The sequence below is a fragment of the Orbicella franksi genome, chromosome 11, assembly GCF_964199315.1.
Source record: "Orbicella franksi chromosome 11, jaOrbFran1.1, whole genome shotgun sequence".
Classification (NCBI taxonomy): Eukaryota; Metazoa; Cnidaria; class Anthozoa; order Scleractinia; family Merulinidae; genus Orbicella; species Orbicella franksi.
Window position 1 is genome coordinate 17,792,577 of NC_138155.1, and position 20,230 is coordinate 17,812,806.

Consider the following 20,230-nt stretch of genomic DNA (forward strand, 5'->3'; position numbering starts at 1 on the left):
TCATCTTATCCCATTCTCTTCAATGCAGCTTGGTATTTGCCATAAGTATGTATTTTACTGCTTGGAGGGGCTGCAGCGGCTCCTCTAAAACGGCTTGGGCAGGAAGATGGATTTGCTCAGAGGCTTCTTTGGCCGCAGCTGAAACACTTGTCTGCTAGTTGAGGCTGACGTCCACGAAAGGACTGCATGCGGAAAAGACAAAAAGGCTGATTAGAAGAAAAATAATTGCCAGTGGACAAACCATAAGTAGATGGAGCTTCACTGGATGTGGAGCGGGTAGCTGTAGAGTTGGCCAGCTAGACGCATTTTTCCGCTTTTTCTCCCGGATCTTAGCTAGCGCTCGTCTTTCGGCTGATCAGAGCTTTTTCCTCTTCCTCTGAATCTTCGGCGAGTTCGTCCGACTCGTACTTGCACTGCTACCCAAACAGCGGGGTTCTTGTCCACGGAACGAAATAACTTGGCTGCTGAAAGGTTTCCTTTTGAGATGGTCTTAACGGTCCCGTCTGTTGCATCAAGCAGAGAGTTGCTAGACTCGTATTGTACTTTAGAGTTAAAGAACTCGAAGCGTTGGATACCGTTTTTAGCTTCTACAGTTGAGACTGAGTGGCGGCTTGTTTCTCGTCGAGATCGCGTTTGAATGCAGCGAACCTCTGATCAAACGTAACGTCCAAAAGACGAGGAAACAATGTTCGTGAAGCAGTCTTATGAACAGGATCTCCCTCAGTGAAGGATTGCGCGATCGAAGCGGGAACGCTCGCTCGTTCAGTATCCGACGACATAACAGCAAAAGCAAAGTTGAAAGAGATGCCTTCGAGTGGCTCTTGCATAACTTACAAATTCTTAAATAGCCTACTAACCCCTTAGGGATTCACGCCTAAAATACTTCTACAGTTAACACGAACCATACATAGTGAACATACTCCAGTGTAATTAGCGAAACGTTACAAAATATATTGTACGAAACCAAAGAATTGAACAAGCACGCCGCAGACCCATTTGAAAAATTGCCTTCTCTGGTTATAAAATGGCGGCTGAAGAATTTAATCAATGGATTGACGATGTGGACGAAAAATTCGAAGAAAATTGACACCCGTTGAGAAAAGCTAGAAGATTCAAATAGACTTTTAAGAAGTTTTACCGTTTTTGGGGCAGGCTTTTTGGCTGCGAGTATAGCAATCGCTGTGACGCGTCTAGTTTTCGCTCCAGACAAGGAAAAAAGTAATTACAGATTTGCAAGTCTTTGGTAAAATGGGACCCGGCAGGAATGGTTTTCTCAATGCAAGCCACATGAAAGACAAAAGATTGAAAAGGGCAAGGAAAGAAGAGCCTTACTGGGGCTTGGTAAAAATACATAAAGAGAAAAGCCACAAAGAGGAGGTATATCTGTTGGAAACGTCATTGGTTGAATTAATGCAAAGTTTAGACCCACAAGAAGCGGTCAAGGCACTTTTGAAATAAACAGCCAATTTTATCTTTGAAATTCTTGTGAGCAAAAGAGAACCTTTTTTTTGTCCAAAAAAATAATAGGCTACATGATTTAATTACAACAAAACTAATCATGAAAGGCCTCAACAACTTCGCACGTCTCTCTGCCACTCAGGAGTGAAATATTCATGCACGAGGAAAGAACCAAGTGGAAACTGACAATCATGTTTATGTAAAATAAAACTTGACGGTAAAAAAAGCAAAACTGGTGGCCTCCAGAGCCTCTCGGGAGGGATTATGAGCGCTAACAGACTCACCACGTGAGCCAAGAATTTGATTATATGCCCTCCGGCTTGAGGCTGAACCGGCACTTCCGCCGTGTTTCCACGACCATAGCTCTATATGCAAATGAACCGAGTGTTTGCAAATGTCAGTTCGAAGCGGTGAGGTTGGTTATTTGTTTTTATAAATTCGGCTTTAACTTTGCCGCGGATCTCTTTCTCCAGTTTGTCAGCATCGACAATCTTTCCGCTCGACGGTTGTCGAAGCAGCTTGGCTCGGACTTGTTCTTTTAGAACGTTGTACTGCTGAAACTCGAAAAGAATGATGTCAAACTCGTGGGCAGACACGGCGTTGTTGTTCAAAGCTTTGGATAACAATCTGTTGACTGTGTCACGTTTGGCGACGGCGAACGTGGTAATCTCTTGATACTTTTTTAATTTTCGCCTCAAGTTTCCTGCTGGCGATTATGAGCCCTGAAGAAACGAGAGCGAAACAGCCGCCAACGCCGCCTCATGGAACTGTGGCCGGCAGGCCAGCCACAGACAGAGCCGAACCGAGGCTCGCGCTTGAAAACGCTGCAGAGAGAACACTAGAGCCCGCAGCACCCCAATTAACGAATTTTTTGGCCCGTTTGTATTTTTTCCCAACGAGGCGATAGTGTCTGACTTCTTGTTCCAAAGTGTTGGCCATCTAGTCGATCTTTTGCAAACGGAAATTTTCAGGCGCCGTCAGTACGGGATAGAGAGGCTCCTCAGGAGGAGCGGAAGGCAGAACGTTCGCAGACGACATAGTATATAAAGCGCTAATTAATTTCTAATTCAAATTCCAGAGGCAAGCCTTTAAAATCAAAGAGCTCGCCATGTTCATCTTTGACGCTGACAGTTATGCTATTTACATGGGCGTCTGTGGAGCAGTCACGCAACACCTGCCCAAAGAGCCTTGTTTCGCTGACTTTTATCAGCCCAGTGAGCAGCAGAAACAAGGCGAGCTTCTTTTTGTAGGCGGCAGCGCGCTCGCTCTCGGCTACGCGGCTTTCCGTTTTCTTTGAATAAACTCGAAGGTATAATAAATGGACGCCAAGCTCGCCAAAGTCTACTATAGCCTACAGGGTTACTGGAGAGGCATCGCTGCCATCAAAAAATTAGCGGATGCCGCAAAAGTCCCTGAAGAAACCGCCAAGCAGTGGCTTATCAAACAAGCCCTCTGGCAGATCTATCTCCCCGCGCCGCGATACATTCCACGGCCCAAATTCGACGTATCTTCGCCTAACGCGGTCCACCAGGCGGACTTTCTTTTTCTCCCTCACGACAAACTCCCTCGTGGTCGCAAAGTTTACAAATACGCGCTGACTGTTGTCGACGTCGCCAGCCGTTACAAAGAGGCAGAGCCTCTGACCTCCAAAGACTCTGCGGAGGTTGCGAAAGCTTTTCAGTCGATTTACAAGCGCGGCCCTTTGGCGTGGCCTCAGCTGCTGCAGGTCGACCCTGGGCGCGAGTTCAAGGGAAGGGTGACCAAAGAAATGGAAAACCATAAAACAGCTATTCGCGTCGCGGGCGCCCTGAAATTCACAGAGACCAGGCTATCGTGGAGCGTTTCAACCGCACTCTCGCCGAGCGCTTGTTTGGGCATCAGTATGCCGTAGAAATGCTGCTGCCTTCTGGTCAGCGGTCGACTGCCTGGATCAAAAGGCTCCCCGACGTTGTTGCCGCTCTTAACAGCGAAGTCACTCGTCTTATCGGAAAAAACCGGCTGTCGCTATCAAAGAGAAATCTGTCACCTCCAACAGATCGCAAATAACACTTGATGAGGGAACCCTGCTTCAAACTATAAAACAGATGCCTGGTTAAAATCAAAATTTTGCTTGCTGTTGTGACAATTGACACAGTTAAACATAATCAATAGCACAATATAACGTTGAACCCTTTTCACGAGTGATTATAACTGGTTTACTTCTAAACTTCTGGTTTTGAGAGCTTTAACACTAACGGTAAGCTAACGATAAAATTTTGATCTGACTTGGTTCTCTATCACAGCGGGCGCCTTTGACTTACACTAACTTCTTCGTTTCTGTAATTTTTCAAATGACTTCTGTTAGTATTAGATGAGACTCCATAAGAGTGATTTGTTGGGTATTCTGGAGTGATGTTCCTGTTGTTCCCGATAGCATTGAAGTTTACAAAGGAAAACAGGAACGATAAAAGAAGCGTTAAAAATAGCAATAGACACAGCAGAAAACTCTCACTCGCCTTCGTACACTGCAACCAACGATGCAAGAGAGAGAGTACAAGATCAGACTGCGCGTCTTAATTCTGCCATTCGCGGATAACCGCAATTCCTTGCGCCTTTGATCTTACCCGTTCTCTTTGATCTTACCCATTCTCCTTTTAGTCAGCACCAAGAATTGCGACCTCGCGATTCTTGGTGCTGACCAAAAGGAGCGCGGATCTTACCACTAACGACAGAGCTGAAAAACGACTGCGCATGCGTAGGGTTTTCGCGGGTTAGTCGACGAGTGATGGCATTTTCGATCGTTTGGAGCCATGCGATGTTTTAAAATTAAAATTTTTTGGACTTATATCATCCGAGAAAAAAGGAGAAGATGGAACTTTCAATATGGTTTCAGTCAAGCAGATGTTCCTGATATCCTGAACATATTTCTATGCAATTTTTTATGTTATTTTGACGGCTTAAACCCAGCAAATTCCGGAAGACATCGGTCGCAGCGCCATGGTGAGTAGTAACTGCTTTACGCCTGTAGCTTTCAAGATTAAGTTTATTTTGGATACCACTTACGGCTGGTTCGAAATCGCGGAGTGCGGAGTGTACAAAAATAACTAAAAAAGAATCTAAAATTAAGAAATAATATTAACAATAATAATAATAATAATAATAATAATAATAATAATAATTAAAAAACTTATGCCGTCTGGACCGTTCATATCGCGGTCATTTCATTCAGTCAAAATGATATATTCAACTCACGATTTTCATAGTCAGCAGTTCACGTTTAGAATTTTAGGAGGCGGAGTTGACAAGTACCATGTTGAATGGTTCAAGGTTTATTTTTGGAAAGCAAAGCGTATTTGTTGCTAGGCAACACAGCTTTTGCCCAAGGAAACAGAAGGTGGAATAGATTATTTTAAGTTTGAATCGTGATTTGTCACATTTTTTAGACATGGTCAAAACTGGACCGTTCTTCACTTTTTTCTAAACGTGCACTGCTAACTATGAAAATCGTGAGTAGAATATACCATTTTGACTGAATGAAATGACCGCAATATGAACGGTCCACTTCAGGCGGTGCAAGTTAATATTATTATTATTTCTTAATTTCCTATGTTTAGTTTATTTATGTATTTAATTATTCTTTCAATTCACTTTTAAATTTTATTTTATTTCTGATTTTTCTTTTAATTTTTGTTTTTTAATATTTTTTGTGCACACTCCTCACTCCGCACTCCGCGGTTTCGGAACAGCCTTCCACTTACAGGTTAAAAAAGTGTAAATTTTGGCTACCTTGTTGTAACTGACACGCAAGTATAAACCTGCTAACGTAAGTTCCCGTTAAATCACATACATTAGTATTTGAGCACTCGTTGCTTACGGGAAAGTAAAGCAGTCAAAGCAGAGTAAAATCGAATCTGTAATAAATTGGCAACCATTTGTTCAGCAAATTCAGTTGATCCAGTTGGTTTATTCTGAGCTATTGTACTATACAAGTTCTCAAGTCAAGCACGGGTTTAGTTCAAATGCTATATTCTCAATAACCCTTGGTATGTAATGCACTATTTTGTTCTATTTGCACTTTTCTTTAAGGCTTTCGGTTTAGTTCGTTTCTTTTATTCCATTAGTTTCAGTTAGCAGTCGCTCTTTAGCTGCCTTTACTAGTTTTGTGTTTTTGTTTAGTATATTTCCTCAGCTTTCTTGACCTTTAGTGTAGCACAGTATGTAGCTTTATCTCTGTTCGTTTATTTTACAGTTTTTACTAGTAAATATTGTATTATTCGCTTACCACATATCCTTGTTGATTACTTGTGATTGTAAGAACTTTGGAAATACACAGAAATGCACAACCCGATTTCTCGCGATCGATGAGGTCGGTATTTTGAAAGCTGAGTTTGCGTGAGCAAAACAACTCCTGTACCGCCGAGGAATCGTGCTCTGCAATACCTGAATGAAATAACAAAGAATTATAGACAAGGCATCTCGTAAGCTTCTCACGAGTACAGTGAAGTTAATATATCCTATGAAAGGAAGAAAACTAATAGCAAAACAGCACGACAGAGTGATTGAGAAATGCAAAAATAACTTACCTTGAAAACTGCAACCAAATCCCGTCAAGCAGCTGAGCAAAGAAGAAAAATGTCAACGCAATATAGCAAGAGCTGGCAACAATTACGTCCTACAAATGTAGCATTGGCCATCCTCTCTCGAGAACAATCATTTGAAATTACTAGTTTAATCAACCTCCCCTTCTCTTAAAATAAGGACAACAACAACTTTGTGTGGCTGAAAATGGGGAAGTGGGTGACAGAGTGCTCAGTTAATATTTTAGGCCCATGAACCCCTGGAGTGTCAAGAAAACAAAACCTACAGCCCAAGGAGATGTAGACAGTGGATGGAGAGAAGGGAGTAGGCCTTCACCCAGGGCCACTGTAAACATTCCTGGGTAGAGAGGAGGGAGTGGGCCTCCACTAACCTAACTCCACGGGGTAAAATAGGAGGGAGTTGGCCTCCGAAAATCGAGTCTATGGGGACAAGAGTGTGACGAGAGGAGCACTTCATCCCCATTCCCGTGTTTATTTGACCAAACTAAACAGAACTTGCAAAGAACGGTAACGATATAAAAAGTATAAATTGTGAATTATGATCTCAAGTCGTGATCTATTACTGGACTGGCAGAGTGTTCTAATCTACATAAACAAACCTAAGCAAGGTAATTAGTTTCTATAGTTCGTTCAGAAAAGTAGCATACTTAAGAGGCTGTCTCTGTAAGAACCGACCACTGATTTTACTTCGAAAATTCGATTTTTCTCATAAGCTGGGATTTCGAAGCCCTTACCTAGTCCATCACTAAAATGATTTTTATGTCATTAAAAATTCCAATTGAAGTTTTCTAGGATTGATTGAAGTTCGGTCCGCTCGACACAAGTTTCATGCCCGCCGAAACTGGAAAAATAGCACATATTGCCGGCGCTCTAAAAAAAAAAATATTTGCTCAAAAGTCCCAATTCTTTTTTTCAACTATAGATATATCATAGCAGTTTGCTTAGCCATGTTGCAATTATAATTCAATGTTGTTCCTTCAACGGTTAAAAGAAAATTTTCTACCCGCTAAATCGAGTTTTGAACCAAACGCTAAAATAGCTCTACTTTGAAGGCACGTTTTAAAAATGTGGCATCTGTTTGAAACTGCTGAACTACATGAATAGAAAGTATAAATGTCCCTTAATTTAAAACAATAATAAAATTTGTCTTCCCACTAGGTTTTCAAAACTAACGACCGCTTAAAGTTCAGGAAATTTTGAAAATATTCCAGTGGGTAACTAACACACTCGCCTTCGTAAAGTGCTCCGATAAATTCCCATAAATCTCTTACCTGGCTTCAAGATTAAAGTTTTGGTCCTTTGTAACGATCCTTGAAACATAGGTTGCATTAAAACTGCCAGCTTTTCCTTCCAACTGTAGGTTTGTTTATAAAGTAGATTTATACGTTCCTCATCTGTGTCGAGCGCGACCGTCACATACTTCGATGTTCTTTGTATTACTGACCATTGTTTTCCTCGAAGCCGGTTTAATCATGTAGACTCCTCTTGAAAGGTTTGCAGAAGCACTCTTTTGGACAACTCTCGGCACACATACATGCATGAACAGTAGACGGTGATTCGGGAAGCCAAGGAAGGATTGATAAATGCCACGGCCATTTTGTGTTTACAACAAGTGATTTAGTTCCCAATCTTCCAGTGAGTATCTTCAATCAATTGTGATACCCAGTCTACCTGTCAGACTTTTCATCCTTCCAAGGCTCTTTCACGTGACATCACGTGCTCAAACTGACTGACAAGATTTTGCTAGCTATATGGGCTTATGCATCCATATTGCAAAAACAGCAAGAAGCTATTCCTCAGAAAGAAATAGTGTTTCGTTTCCGGAAAGATATTCAAAGTCTGAGAAAGGCTGGGGTTTTGATATCTTGTGCATGAGAAGTCCTGGGGTGAGGGGGATATGTGCCAATGCGCCGCTTTGCATCGCACTGATCTGCTCAGTTGCCAGAGCCTGGGTTTTTCATCCAGGTGAGGTTTAATTCTGAACCTAGCAAGAGCTAATTAATTTAAGTTGCCCACACATGTATCAGTTATTACAGTCAACGCGCTTCGAAATGTATTTACTTGTGATACTTCACTTTGACTCTGCCCTAGGGGAGGGGGTGTTCCCTTATATCGGCTATATAGGTATGTCCAGCGTCAGACGGACTTGTTTTTTTAAGACCGTGATTTTAGTCAGAAGTAGAGTATCGATTTTGGTCATTTTGGTCTCAAACTGGGTATGGTTTTTGCACTCTAGTCTTCAATTAGGTATGTTTTTTAGAAGAAGCTACTTTTTTCATCATTATCGATAAGACCAGCAACTAAAGCCATTCACATTACCTTTAACATCATTCTGAACTAGAGAACTACGGAAGGTCTGAAACAGGGTATTAATTCAAGGGTCAGGCCATAAATAGGTTAGAAAAATCGCAGACTTTGGTCTTAAATAGAGTAAGTGCTTTGGGAAGCGGGCCGCACAGCCTCGCCAAATGTTTCAGAAATTCAAAGTATTGTGTGTGAGACTAAATAAAGGTAAGAGGCATAAGCATTTGACGCATAATTTTTCCATTTCTATGCCGGGCAGTCCTTGATTCGAATGGATGCGGTACTCTACGTTTCGTTGTCAGTGACGTAGTATATTTTTCTTTTCAAAAAGGAAGCTTCATCTGTGACGACAGTTGTGCAATTATTCCTCCACTTTCGCTTTAATACTATGACGCTAAAATACAAATGCTATCGGTGTTTTCATGGAAACCAGCTCTTGAAATGTGGCGGTATGTCGAAATACCAATTTTCTTATTTTTAAAAGTGCGCTCTAAGTAGTAAAGCTACTTGAATTGTGGCGGAAAATTCGAGAAATTCAACTAAATCTGGAAAATGTCGACACCTACGATACGAAGAAAACCTCATAAAAAAGCCATATTGTGCCTATTTTGCAACATACCAACGTTAATTAAATTACAATAAGATGAATTGGTTACCTTCCACAGTATATCGTATCTGTAATATCGTCCAAACGCTCCAAGTGCGTGTTCTTCTCCCGTAAACAGTCACAGAAAACAGAAAAGGGGCGGGATTGTTATTCCTGAGAAGTGTTCTGCATGATTGACCAAAATTATGTCGCCGTTCACATTTAAATCAAGCACGGAAACAGACATCTTCGTTTCTCTAGAATACATCGTTTCAGTAAGACTTAGAAACATTTAAGTCGCCAATTATTTCTACTTGCATGACATCTTAATTTCCGTTTCTTTCCGTGCCACGAAATAAAATTTAGTTTCGACAAGTTATTTTTGCTGAACATGTTTATCTTGTGAATTACAAGCGTTTACCCTGATGACATTCATACTCACTATGTCAATAAATCACTCTGAAACGGAAAACAGTACCATTTCTTTGTTGAACTAAACAAAACTAACTGCTTCCATCGGCTTAAAATATCGCATTGGTGGACAAATCGCGTGGTGTGGCGGTGTCTCTACTTCGAATATATAATTCTTTTTCACTATCACTATCAACTCCAGTTCGCAGTTTTCTTGTGTAAGATAATACCGAGAAACGAGAGTTTCCCTGAAATGTTGCAAATGCACCGAGTTTTGGCTGAAATCTTGCCGCCGTATTTACATTAACAATTACGAACTTTACTCTGATTGGATATTACCACCACTATGTTAGTAGTTCACCCCTGAACTGAAAACAATACCGTTTCGTTTCTGAGGAAACGAAACAACAAGTTATTTTTGTTGAACATGTTTACCTTGTGAATTACAAGCGTAGTCAAAACTATAACAAAAGTCTCGAACGTGATTGGCTATCAGCAGCCCGATTTGAGCATTAATTGGACAGTGTAGGCGTCATGCTTGTAATTGGACAGTACGCGTCATTTTGCGCGCGCTGTTGCGGTGCACTTTATTGAGTAAACTGCTGTGTTTTTCAGCATTCATAACGACGTTTAATCGTTCAGCGATCAATCGATGGTTCGTTAGTTTCTCGAATTTTGTCATAGTTTTGATTAATTGGTAACAGGACTTCGCGTCGTCCAATTCGGTCTGTAATCATACTCGTGATTAACAAATCGGACACCCGCTTCGCGGCAGTCCGATTTTGTTAATCACTCGTATGATTACAGACCGAATTGGACTCCACTCAGTCCTATTACCATGATTAACTGGCTGATAACATTCACACTCACAATGTCAATAAATCACTCTGAAACGGAAAACAGTACCATTTCTTCGTTGAACTAAACAAAACGAACTGCATTCATCGGTTTAAAATATCGCATTCGTGGACAAATCGCATGGTCTGGCGGTCTCTCTACCTCCAAAATAAACTTCCTTTTCACTACTACTATCCGAATAGAAGTCCAGTGTGTAGTTTTCTTGTGTATTTTAACAACGAGAAACGAGAGTTTCGGTCGTAATTCCTCATTTTCGAATAAAGCAGCAATTGAAATTGACGTCTACGGCAGACGGCAAACGACAAAGATTACCTCTGATTTTTTATTCTTTTCGTCTAATCCTTAAATAAACCACACAGAAATAGAAACATGTCACCTACTATTCACTGCAAATACAAATATTTTTACTCTACTGTACAGACAGCTGAAGATTCATTTTTGCCGTTTGCCCTGGCCGTTTGCCATTTGACGTAACGTCATGCTTAATCTCAGTAATTATGAACTTTACTCTGATTGTATATTACAGTTCACTATGTAAATAGTTCACCCCTGAACTGAAAACAATACCGTTTCGTTTCTGAGGAAACGAAACAAAAACTGTTTACTGACGCAGTGATGTCATATTGACAGATATAAGCCAACTTTTCCATGACTTGAATTAATAAAACCTTTTGCAGAGTTTACGTCACCACTGCATGATGTACGCCCTAAAAATTGAGATAAACACTTTCCCCGACCCACAATTGAACCGAAAATTTTGACACACAATTAACCTGAGTTGTCTGAGCTGACAGTTACAAGCTGATATGAACATAGGCTCGATTTCCGCCGCTTGTTTCTAAAAACGAGTGAGACAATCTCAGATAGTGCAGAGTGTAATTTACGGCTCTGATGCAGTAGTCACACAGGTCCTCACCCCTGCTGTTCTCTCCCTCGGTAGTCAACTAGGCCATTTCTCCTTTGCAGAATATGAGCGGACAAAAACTTGATAAGACATAATCTTAGCAGTGTGTGTGTTTCATGTTTGTGTTTTGCCCAAAAATAACTTACAATTACCGTTTGTCAAGACGATTTTAAATTTGGCAAACACACAATAGTTATAAAACAGCAGAAGACATTTCTTGAAAAAGGAGAAAAAAAGGAGAACTGACGTTACCTGAAATATAACTACTATCCCCAGCCAAAACGAGAGTGTGATATCACTCGTTACAAAAGAAAACAAAAAAAAAAACGTGCATCTGAACTCGAGAACGGAGTTTATCACTCTAGCAATGCTAGAACGCATGCGTCTTACATGTTATGCTCTACAACAAGGGAAAACACTCAACGTTCGTGGATAGTCCCGTGTGAACTGTATCTTTCACCTAACATATAGTCGACTTTAACGCTAACTAATCTGCGCATGCGTTTGGAGCAAATTACTTTTGTTCTTGAGAGAATGGCACCACAAGGATGGCGCGGGATTTGCAAAACCATATATACATTTTTATCATGTTATCAAGGAAAGAAATGTAAATATGACAAGTTTTGCGTAATGCACTCGGGTACCTACTCCACCCAGCCCGCCTTCCCGCCAAGCTAATTGATTAATTGGAATTAACTAATTAAACAAACATTAAAGTTTACACCTCATGGCATTAGTGTGTTAGTTGATTAGTGCCTTAGCGAAGTGCACCCTCCTAACCCCTCCCAATAGTGCACTCTGCACTAAAAACCACCTCCATAGATCAATTTCTCGTGTTGAATTTGGTAAATATGCTAATTTTAAGAATTTGTTTCAAACTCATGAAACAAACTTGCCAATTTTAGCAAAGGAAGATGTGAATTCAACATGTACTTGGAATTGACCAATTTATAGAACACAGCTGATGATTTTAAATGAATTGTGTTTAAATTAATTACCATTTATTTTTTATCATTAATTTTAAAGCTAAAAACCCATAACATGACGATTTTGTTTTCTCTCAGCCTTCACCTTTGGTGTCAGATTCTCCATGTGTGATTTAGATGGTGTATTTTGTTCCTGAGGTGAACTTTCATGAACAATGTTACTGTTACTGATAGATGTAGATGACCTTACATTCTCTGAAAGGAGTGTCTTCCATGGTTCTACAGTTTTCCCCTGAATATCAGGCTGATTTTCTGTTTCTTGGTCACCTGATAAAAACACAGCTATCGGTGTATTGCTATTCCAGTTTACCCAAAGACTTTTACTAAGAGGATCTGTAGCTTTCTTCAAGTCTGGAAAAATCCCAAGGTCTTCCACATGATACTGAAGGCACAAACTGCTTCTTGTAAGAACTCCTTTGCTTTGTTGATTTTTTGCAAGGTTGGCACTGTAACATATTTGCACACCACACCTTTGGCATACATCTGATTCTGGCTTTGCTTGGTCCAGCTCTGTGTTTTCCAAATCTTGTCTATTATTGCATAACACACAACAGGAATGAGATTCTAGCAAAGACGTCAAATTCTGACAAAGCACTTTCTTATCAGTTTCTACATACTCAACTTGGACTGGAGCAGTTTTCAAAAAGTTATCCTTGTGAAGATCAGCTGTAGTGATCCATTTTTGACAAAACATCTTAGCCTCAGGACTAAGTTCATTACTCCTCCATGTACCACTCTCTTTATCCCAGAAATGCCTTCCTCCCAAATCTTTGTCATCTTGTGGTGAGACAAATGGCTGGTAAAACAAGTCCCCAGTAGATGACATTTGAAACACAGTAAAACCCTTTTGCGGATGAGAGGTGTGAGGCATGGTGCAGACACCTATGAGTGGTTGCGAAAGCCTTGAAGCAGAGACTGGTGAGAACGTGAGGTCACTGCTAAGTCCTGTGTAATACCACTCATTATAGGATGACACCTGCAACAACAAAAACAACAAAATAGTTTCTTTAAAATCTCTGATTATTGAAAATCTGCAGGTAAAAGTACTATTTTTAGTAGTAATGTCACAGTCATAAAGTAATTTTTGTCTAGGTGATTCCTCTAATAAATTATATTAGATAATAATATAATTTAACTAATAATTTACAGTCCTAAGAAAATATGTGTGCTGATTGGTTAAAAATCGTGTTTCTATAACTTGATGGAAACACAGAACTAGCATGAGCTGTTGATGTAATGATGGCACGAGCAAAGAGAATTTACATTTTGGTAATCAAAGTTAACAAGTTGTTTTCCTTTTCTTCGTCACAGTGTTTTCTAAAAGAAATAGAAAACATGTTCTGTGTTTCTATCGAGTTATAGAAACACTCGTGAAAGTTTGGGAGAATTCAAAAAAGCTGTGGAAACACTCGCCACAGCATTTCTCACTCTCCCAAACTTCCACTCGTGTTTCTATAACTCGATAGAAACAGGGTACATGTTTCCTATTTCTTAAATAGTGTTGCAGTACCACATAGTGAATAAGATCATCACTGAAAATGTTTTTAAGCATGCACCAACTTTGAAGAATTATGTACAGTCTGTTCATGCAACCAGTGGTCACTACTTATGGGAGAGTTTTTGAAACGCTAGTTGACTGAGAGAAAAAAAGGTTACTGGCATTTACAAAGTGGTCATTAAAGGGAAGTGGTTGTTGAGAGAGAGTTGGCTGTTGTACAATTTAAATTTCAAATTAATTTGCTCTATTTTGTGAAATCCAGAATATAATCAACTCAGTTGAATGGTAATTTACTTGTAAATAGAGTCAACAACTCAGAGCATTTTGTAAACATTCAGACATCCCATCTGCGTGGTAGTGTTATTTCAGTCAGCATTGGGCTGTCAAAGGGATTTCATCACTCGAACACTATCACGTAAGAGACATTGTCTTAAAGTGTATATGACACAATTTTTTTTCCGCTGATTCTGCTCGTTAATAATGATGGAAAAACGGTGGTAAAATTTTTAGATCGTGAGAATATTTTGAAACCCCTGTTTTTTTGTTTGAAATACACACTACTTTCATGTTGAAATTGTCCCAGAGATCGTGCAGCCAAAATGTCACATGATTTACGTCCATGACGTCACTGTGTTTGATAAACAAACCAATATAGCTGAAAGCAAAGGGAAACGTTTGAAGCATGGGGGTCGATATTGCGTGGCAAATCACTTGCACATTTGAAGCCATGTGCAAGAGAAATGACAAGGCGGCTTCCCGTGACAGCAATGTTATCAAACACTGTGACATCACAAACAAAATTTTCGTCCTCAGTTTCCCGGGACACTTTTATAGGGAAATTGGCTGTATTTCGGCTGCAAAAAAATCATCCAAATTATTATTTTTTTGCATTTTCAAAACATTATTCATTCATTACTTAATTATATCAAGGAAGGAAAATACTTAAAAAGTTTTTTTGTGTCATATACACTTTAAGTGCACAGAACTGCTCTTTAGTTAACTTGGCAACATAAAACTGCATACCTTTATGTCACGTTCCTTGCCGTAACTGATAGGAATGCACAGCTAGCATTGTGTAATAGATACAAAGCTATGTATTATCAGGCCCATATCTGTAGCTGCATGTCCCTTTGTTCGTATAGCTCAAACTTGCTGTGAGCCTAACTATATTTATATTATCTGTGTCAGCTTTCCCACCTCACCCTTCCCCTATTCAATAAAGTTGGACTACAGACTTGGGTGCACACCAGCTACTTAGTGGCGCACATAGCAGGCTGGGTGGGACCCTTACCCCACCTTAGCTTTTAGTTACTAGCCGGGTGTAGCATGCGCAACACTCGCTGGCTCATCCCCTAGTATTATCGCTAGCACCAGGTGTGGCATGCACCAAACTTGTCAGCTCATCCATCACCTGCAGGGTGTGTTGCTGCCACCCCTTTTACCATTTCTTTGCAGGGTGTGTTGCTGCCACCCTTAATTTATTCCCAGGGAGCACCCAACAACCGTAGTACCATTTACTGCCAGACAATTGTGTAGTTCCTTGTGTGCAGGAGTACTTAACAAGCAAAGAAAGTTGTGAAAGTCTCTTCTTATTGTCTCATCAGCTATAAACTTTGCTCAAAGCTTTTACCGGACTGTCAAGTAAGCAACTTACCTTCCATGGGAGAGATGTTGACTGAGGTGGTAAACACTGTTGTTCTGTAGTAGGAGGGAATGACCCTCTTACTCGTACTTGGCTATCAGAATACTGAAAGCAGTGCGTCTGTCGATGATATGAGCCGGATACAACCAAGACTGTGTCACTACATTCAGGGATTACATTGTAAGCCACATTAATGAACTGAACTGGATCTTCATTATGATGTCTCCACTTTAGGACTGGGTGATGAAGAAATCGATCATCTAAAATCATGAGCGACTGATCTGTGCCTAATATATAGTGATGGGTATTTTGAGGGTGACGCTGAATGGCAGATATACATTCAAAGGAGTCAACTTCACTTGATGGGATGGAGAAGAATAATCTTTGGAATAACCTTTTAACCTGTACAATAACAATGAATGGCATTGTGGTGAGAGGTGTTTAGTGTTGCTTGACATGAGGCACATGAACTTTGACTGAAATTTTCAGCAAGTAGCTTCCCATAGATTTTAGACCTCAATTGCATGTGAGAGTTGCTGTGGCAAAGGACTAACTTTGTGTTGAGTTGAACAGAATAAAATACGTCTGAAACATTGAAAATCTACCAAGTTTCAAGTCAGTATTTTTTCACCAGGGATCCATATTCGCAGTCACCTGGTCATCTGTGACAACTAAAAAATCATAGGAACAACAAAAACAATAAGGAAACTTGTCCGCTGGACGACTTTAGTTTGACACTACCAGAAAAAAAAAGAACAGTTCTTGAATTTTCTTACGAGTTCCCTACACTCTGACCACTTGTTATCTATTTGGACCTTGTAGAAAACAGCGACAGATTTGCAGCTTTCTTTTGCGATAAAATCGTCATTTTAGTCCGCCATCTTGAATGATCTGATGAATGAAATCATGACAGGCTCAATTTTCATTTTGTCAACTGCTGATGCCCTGTACTGCATCTGCATCCACAGAAAAACGTGGTGCGATCGCATCAACTGTTTTGGTCATTTTCATCAGGATGCCGTGTTAAGTAATGTTGACTCTTTGGAAAAACAAGCCAGATACAAGCAGGAAGAGCAAAAGCGTTCCTTTCAGCCTACATGGCAGTTGAAGAGGCCTTGGTTTTCATTTGCACCTAGTTTATCTGTGTTGGCTGACAGCTGCAACTACGGACATGATGTACTGGGAAACTGGTAACGTGAAAGTACGAAAAAAGTAAACTTTCCATTTACATGCTGTTCTATTACAACCCCTACGATTTCACGGTAATGATTGTTTCCAGTAATGTGTCGTTGCTGTGATTCAGAAATAATGGAACCGAAAAACTGTTTGTCATGGACATCTTCAGCCTTGCTGAACAAAATTTATTTGATAAAAAAGTTTTTTTTTCTTTTCTAATTCCCAACAAAAAGATTAGCACTCCGATTATATATGAAACTAAAATGTTGTTTCGCCATATTGTATCCATCCCAAAGTGCATCACATGGTATGTGAATGGGCAAGTATGTCATCTGGCATACTTGCCTAGCTGACGACTTGGAGAAAAAACCAATATGGATCCCTGTTTCACATTACAGTTGTCATCAACTACAGACAGTGACTAAAAAAAACTATTGAAAAAGTCCATAACCTTCAAAATGAAGGAGACATGCATGATGTTCTGAAGGTTAATGTATTGGCTCTAGAAGAAGTACATTTAAATTTGCAATTCAAATCAAACCTGTACCATTACTGAGGTTATGTATGTTGCTGTGTAAGTAATGCATAGTAGAATTACAACTGTTTCTTTTATTTGTTTTGTATCATTAAATAAATTAAAAAAATAAAAAATAAATAAAATCAAGACAAAATACTTGCAGAAAGAGCATTCAAAGACTCAAGTTCTTTAAGATGGCATCTATATCAGGCAAATGGCAAATGGCAAATGTACTAGGCAAAGATAAAATGTACCAGGCAAAGATAAAAAACAGTACCGCTACTAATACATTGTGAAAAGAGAACAAGAAATAGGTTAGGTTCAAATTACTTACTCTGAAATCCAACAAATCCATTTCTTTGCCATCTGCCATTGCAACGCATCGAGGATTTGCAGCAAAGACACACTGGTACCATGGAAAAACATTACTCATAACATGGTTAGGTTGATGCACAGTCCTTAGTGAGTGCTCACATGACCAAAGATACACTCTGCCATTTTCTGTCACAGTGATGGCTTCTCCTGGGATATATGGGCTTACAGTAATGCACATGGCTTGCTTAGTGAGAGCTAATGTCTGAAGAGGCTTTAAGGAGATCTAAGAAGAAACAATGAATTCCTTCATACAATAAATTTTTTATCATAAATGGAATGATGGGACATAGGGCTGTAATAAGAATTTTTTCACAGATACTATGTCTACCTTGATACACTGGCCATGATAAGATTCATGACATAATGTGCAACAACTCTTGGACAAGCTACCAACAACAATTTGCCAATTTCTGCATGCTTTGCCCTCTGGATATCAGCCTTGTCACTGAATGGGCCACCCTGGCTAAATAAAGTTTACCTTTACCTTTACTTTGTTTGAGGATATTCAAGGTTGTAGAGCTAAAACCAAAGCATGTGTTTTGGTATAATTATTATAATTATACCAAAGCAAATGCTTTGGTTTTAGTTCTACAACCTTGAACATCCTCAAACAAAGTAGCAAAGCATGCAGAAATTGGCAAATTGTTGTTGGTAGCTTGTCTGAGTAGTTTGCAGTCATCCAAAGCCATCTTGAAGAAATCAAGTAAGATAAAAACAAGCAAAGAAGTGTAGGCTGTTTGTTGTTTTATAATGAATTGTGGTAATTATATCATAAAATATAACACATTCTTGGCTTCTAATAATAATAATAACAATAATAATAATAGTAATAATAATAATAAGTATACGTAATCATACAGTTTCAAGTTCAATTTGGAATTAATTGCATGAGTGAGTTTTTCAAAAAGCTGAAATTGGGTGAGTGCAATTTCACCAAAGTGTTTTTTTCACAGTGTCTTACACAGCTTAGGCTTCTTCATTTGCTTTATGATATACAGGTAATGTGACGAAAAACAATAAAACATGCTTTTTCTATATTTTACACTCTGATAAAACATGGGTTTTTGACCAATCAGAGCGTGCACAGGGTCCTATTATATTATAAACAGTAATAATGAGGACTTGTTACAGTTATTAAGGAAGGAAAATTTCTGCACTTGTTGATATCATCAGTTTTTATTGTGTTGTTAGTTATATGATGATAAAGAAGATATTGAGAAGCATTTTAAAAGAAATAAATGCTAGCATATAATGTTTTGACATCATCTTGCTTGCTTGCCCTGCAGTAGACTTTACTTTTCCCAATGTAATATGCCCTGTAAGTATAAACAAGTCACTGAATTGCAAAACCTTTTCCTGCTTGCTTATAGCCTTCCTGTGGACTTCGTTGTAACAAGACTCATAAATTGACACATAAACTATCAAAATCTTGATACCTTTGGAGGACTGTATTCAGAAAACAATAGCTTCAGGGTAGGCTCTCAGTTTCTCATCCCTCGTGGCTTCACCTTTGCTTGTGCCACAGTGCATGGGAGTTTCATGGATAATCCGCTCATCTCTGGATCAGGTGCTCTGAGTGAGAGCCCTGGCCAGGGACATTATGTTGTGATCTTGGACAAGAGAGTTTACTCTAACAGTGCCTCTCTCCACCCATGTGTTGTTATATAAATGGGTACCAGCTAATGTAATGCTGAAGGGTAACTCTGCTATGGACTAGCTTCCCATTCAAGAGGAAATAGGAATACTCCTAGTCACTTTGTGCTACATAGAAACTGGAGATAAGTGCCAGCCTGATGGGTTACTTGGCTTGCATGCAGACTTTCCCTTTACATAACCTGGAGGTGTACTTACCTTATCTCCTTCTCCAGATGCACTTGGACAGCTTTGAAAGAATGAGCAATGGTACTTTGATCTGATTCCCACAATAATGTTGCTACGACTGTATGAAGCAAAGTCAATCTGTTTTATCCTGTCTTGAACTACAAACTGCTGTTTCGAAAGCTCTGGCTTTAAAGGTGATGGATTGTATTTGGCATTTTCAAAATCTATGGACTCACAACACTGTGAGATGCATGAAAAGTTAAAAACCTCTAATCCAGAGCCACTTGGATACATCAAAAGGCCCTGGTGGTCTGTTCCTAAGGAGTTACAAGCCAAACTATTCCCCAAGAAAGTGTCATATTGGAATCTTGGGATTTCCAAGACGTGGCTTTCTTGGAAGAGATTGTATAACAACACAGGAGAGATATCTGGTAAGGCACTGCTTAAATGCTTCACTACTTGGGCTGCGTTACTATTCTGGCTTTTGCGCGCCTGGCGAAAATTAGAGCACAGTTTGCATGAAGACCAGCATGAAGTCTCTTTCTGCTTCCACGGCATCGAGGAACTGGACTTGAACAAATCACAACTTTTCCAAGAGTGACAGATCATGTCATCATGTATAAGTTCTGCAATAGATGAGTACATGATATCAGGCCGATCGGCCGAAAAGTTCTCCACATGCACACCACACTTTCCGCCACTGATTTGCTCTTTACAGGAACGTCGAAGAAATTGATAATCATTTAAAGTTTCCTCCGGAACGGACGAAGAACGCTGGTTGGGCTCCAGGAAGGGTAAACTTAGTTGGTTTGCGGCTAGTCGTTGTAATTGCGAGTCGTCAGACTGATTGGAATGAAAAAGCAGCTTTTGAGCCTGATCTTCCATGTCTATGTTTAACGTTGAGGGACTACCATAGTCAACAAAAGACTGAGAAACATTCTCTTCACCACAGAAAGGAAAGTTATATCCTTGAAATGCGTTGGACCATGCCGCCATTTTGGTCTCCATTCTCGTCCCCATTAGCCCTTTTCGCTTCTCTTAGCCGGCGGGGCCTTGGCACGAGAAGGAAGGCTCTCTTTTGTGGCGTTGCACTTTCGTCCTGCGTGGCAGACATGTC

General features: G+C 39.9%; 1 protein-coding gene and 1 long non-coding RNA gene across 2 annotated transcripts; both read right to left on the reverse strand.

Moving 5' to 3' along the window:
* Positions 1–3,850: 3,850 nt before the first annotated feature.
* On the reverse strand, positions 3,851–10,464 carry LOC145503156 (uncharacterized). Its single transcript, XR_014051441.1, has 3 exons — positions 7,307–10,464; positions 6,021–6,052; positions 3,851–5,877 (listed from the first exon to the last, which is right to left on the reverse strand). It is a non-coding gene; the product is annotated as an uncharacterized LOC145503156 (long non-coding RNA).
* Positions 10,465–10,476: 12 nt separating this feature from the next.
* LOC145503086 (uncharacterized) lies at positions 10,477–20,216 on the reverse strand. Its single transcript, XM_081482523.1, has 4 exons — positions 19,144–20,216; positions 17,252–17,515; positions 15,237–15,626; positions 10,477–13,060 (listed from the first exon to the last, which is right to left on the reverse strand). Exons 1-4 carry the CDS (start codon positions 20,131–20,133, stop codon positions 12,125–12,127), a joined length of 2,580 nt encoding a protein of 859 aa, XP_081338649.1. The 5' UTR covers positions 20,134–20,216; the 3' UTR covers positions 10,477–12,124.
* Positions 20,217–20,230: the final 14 nt, after the last annotated feature.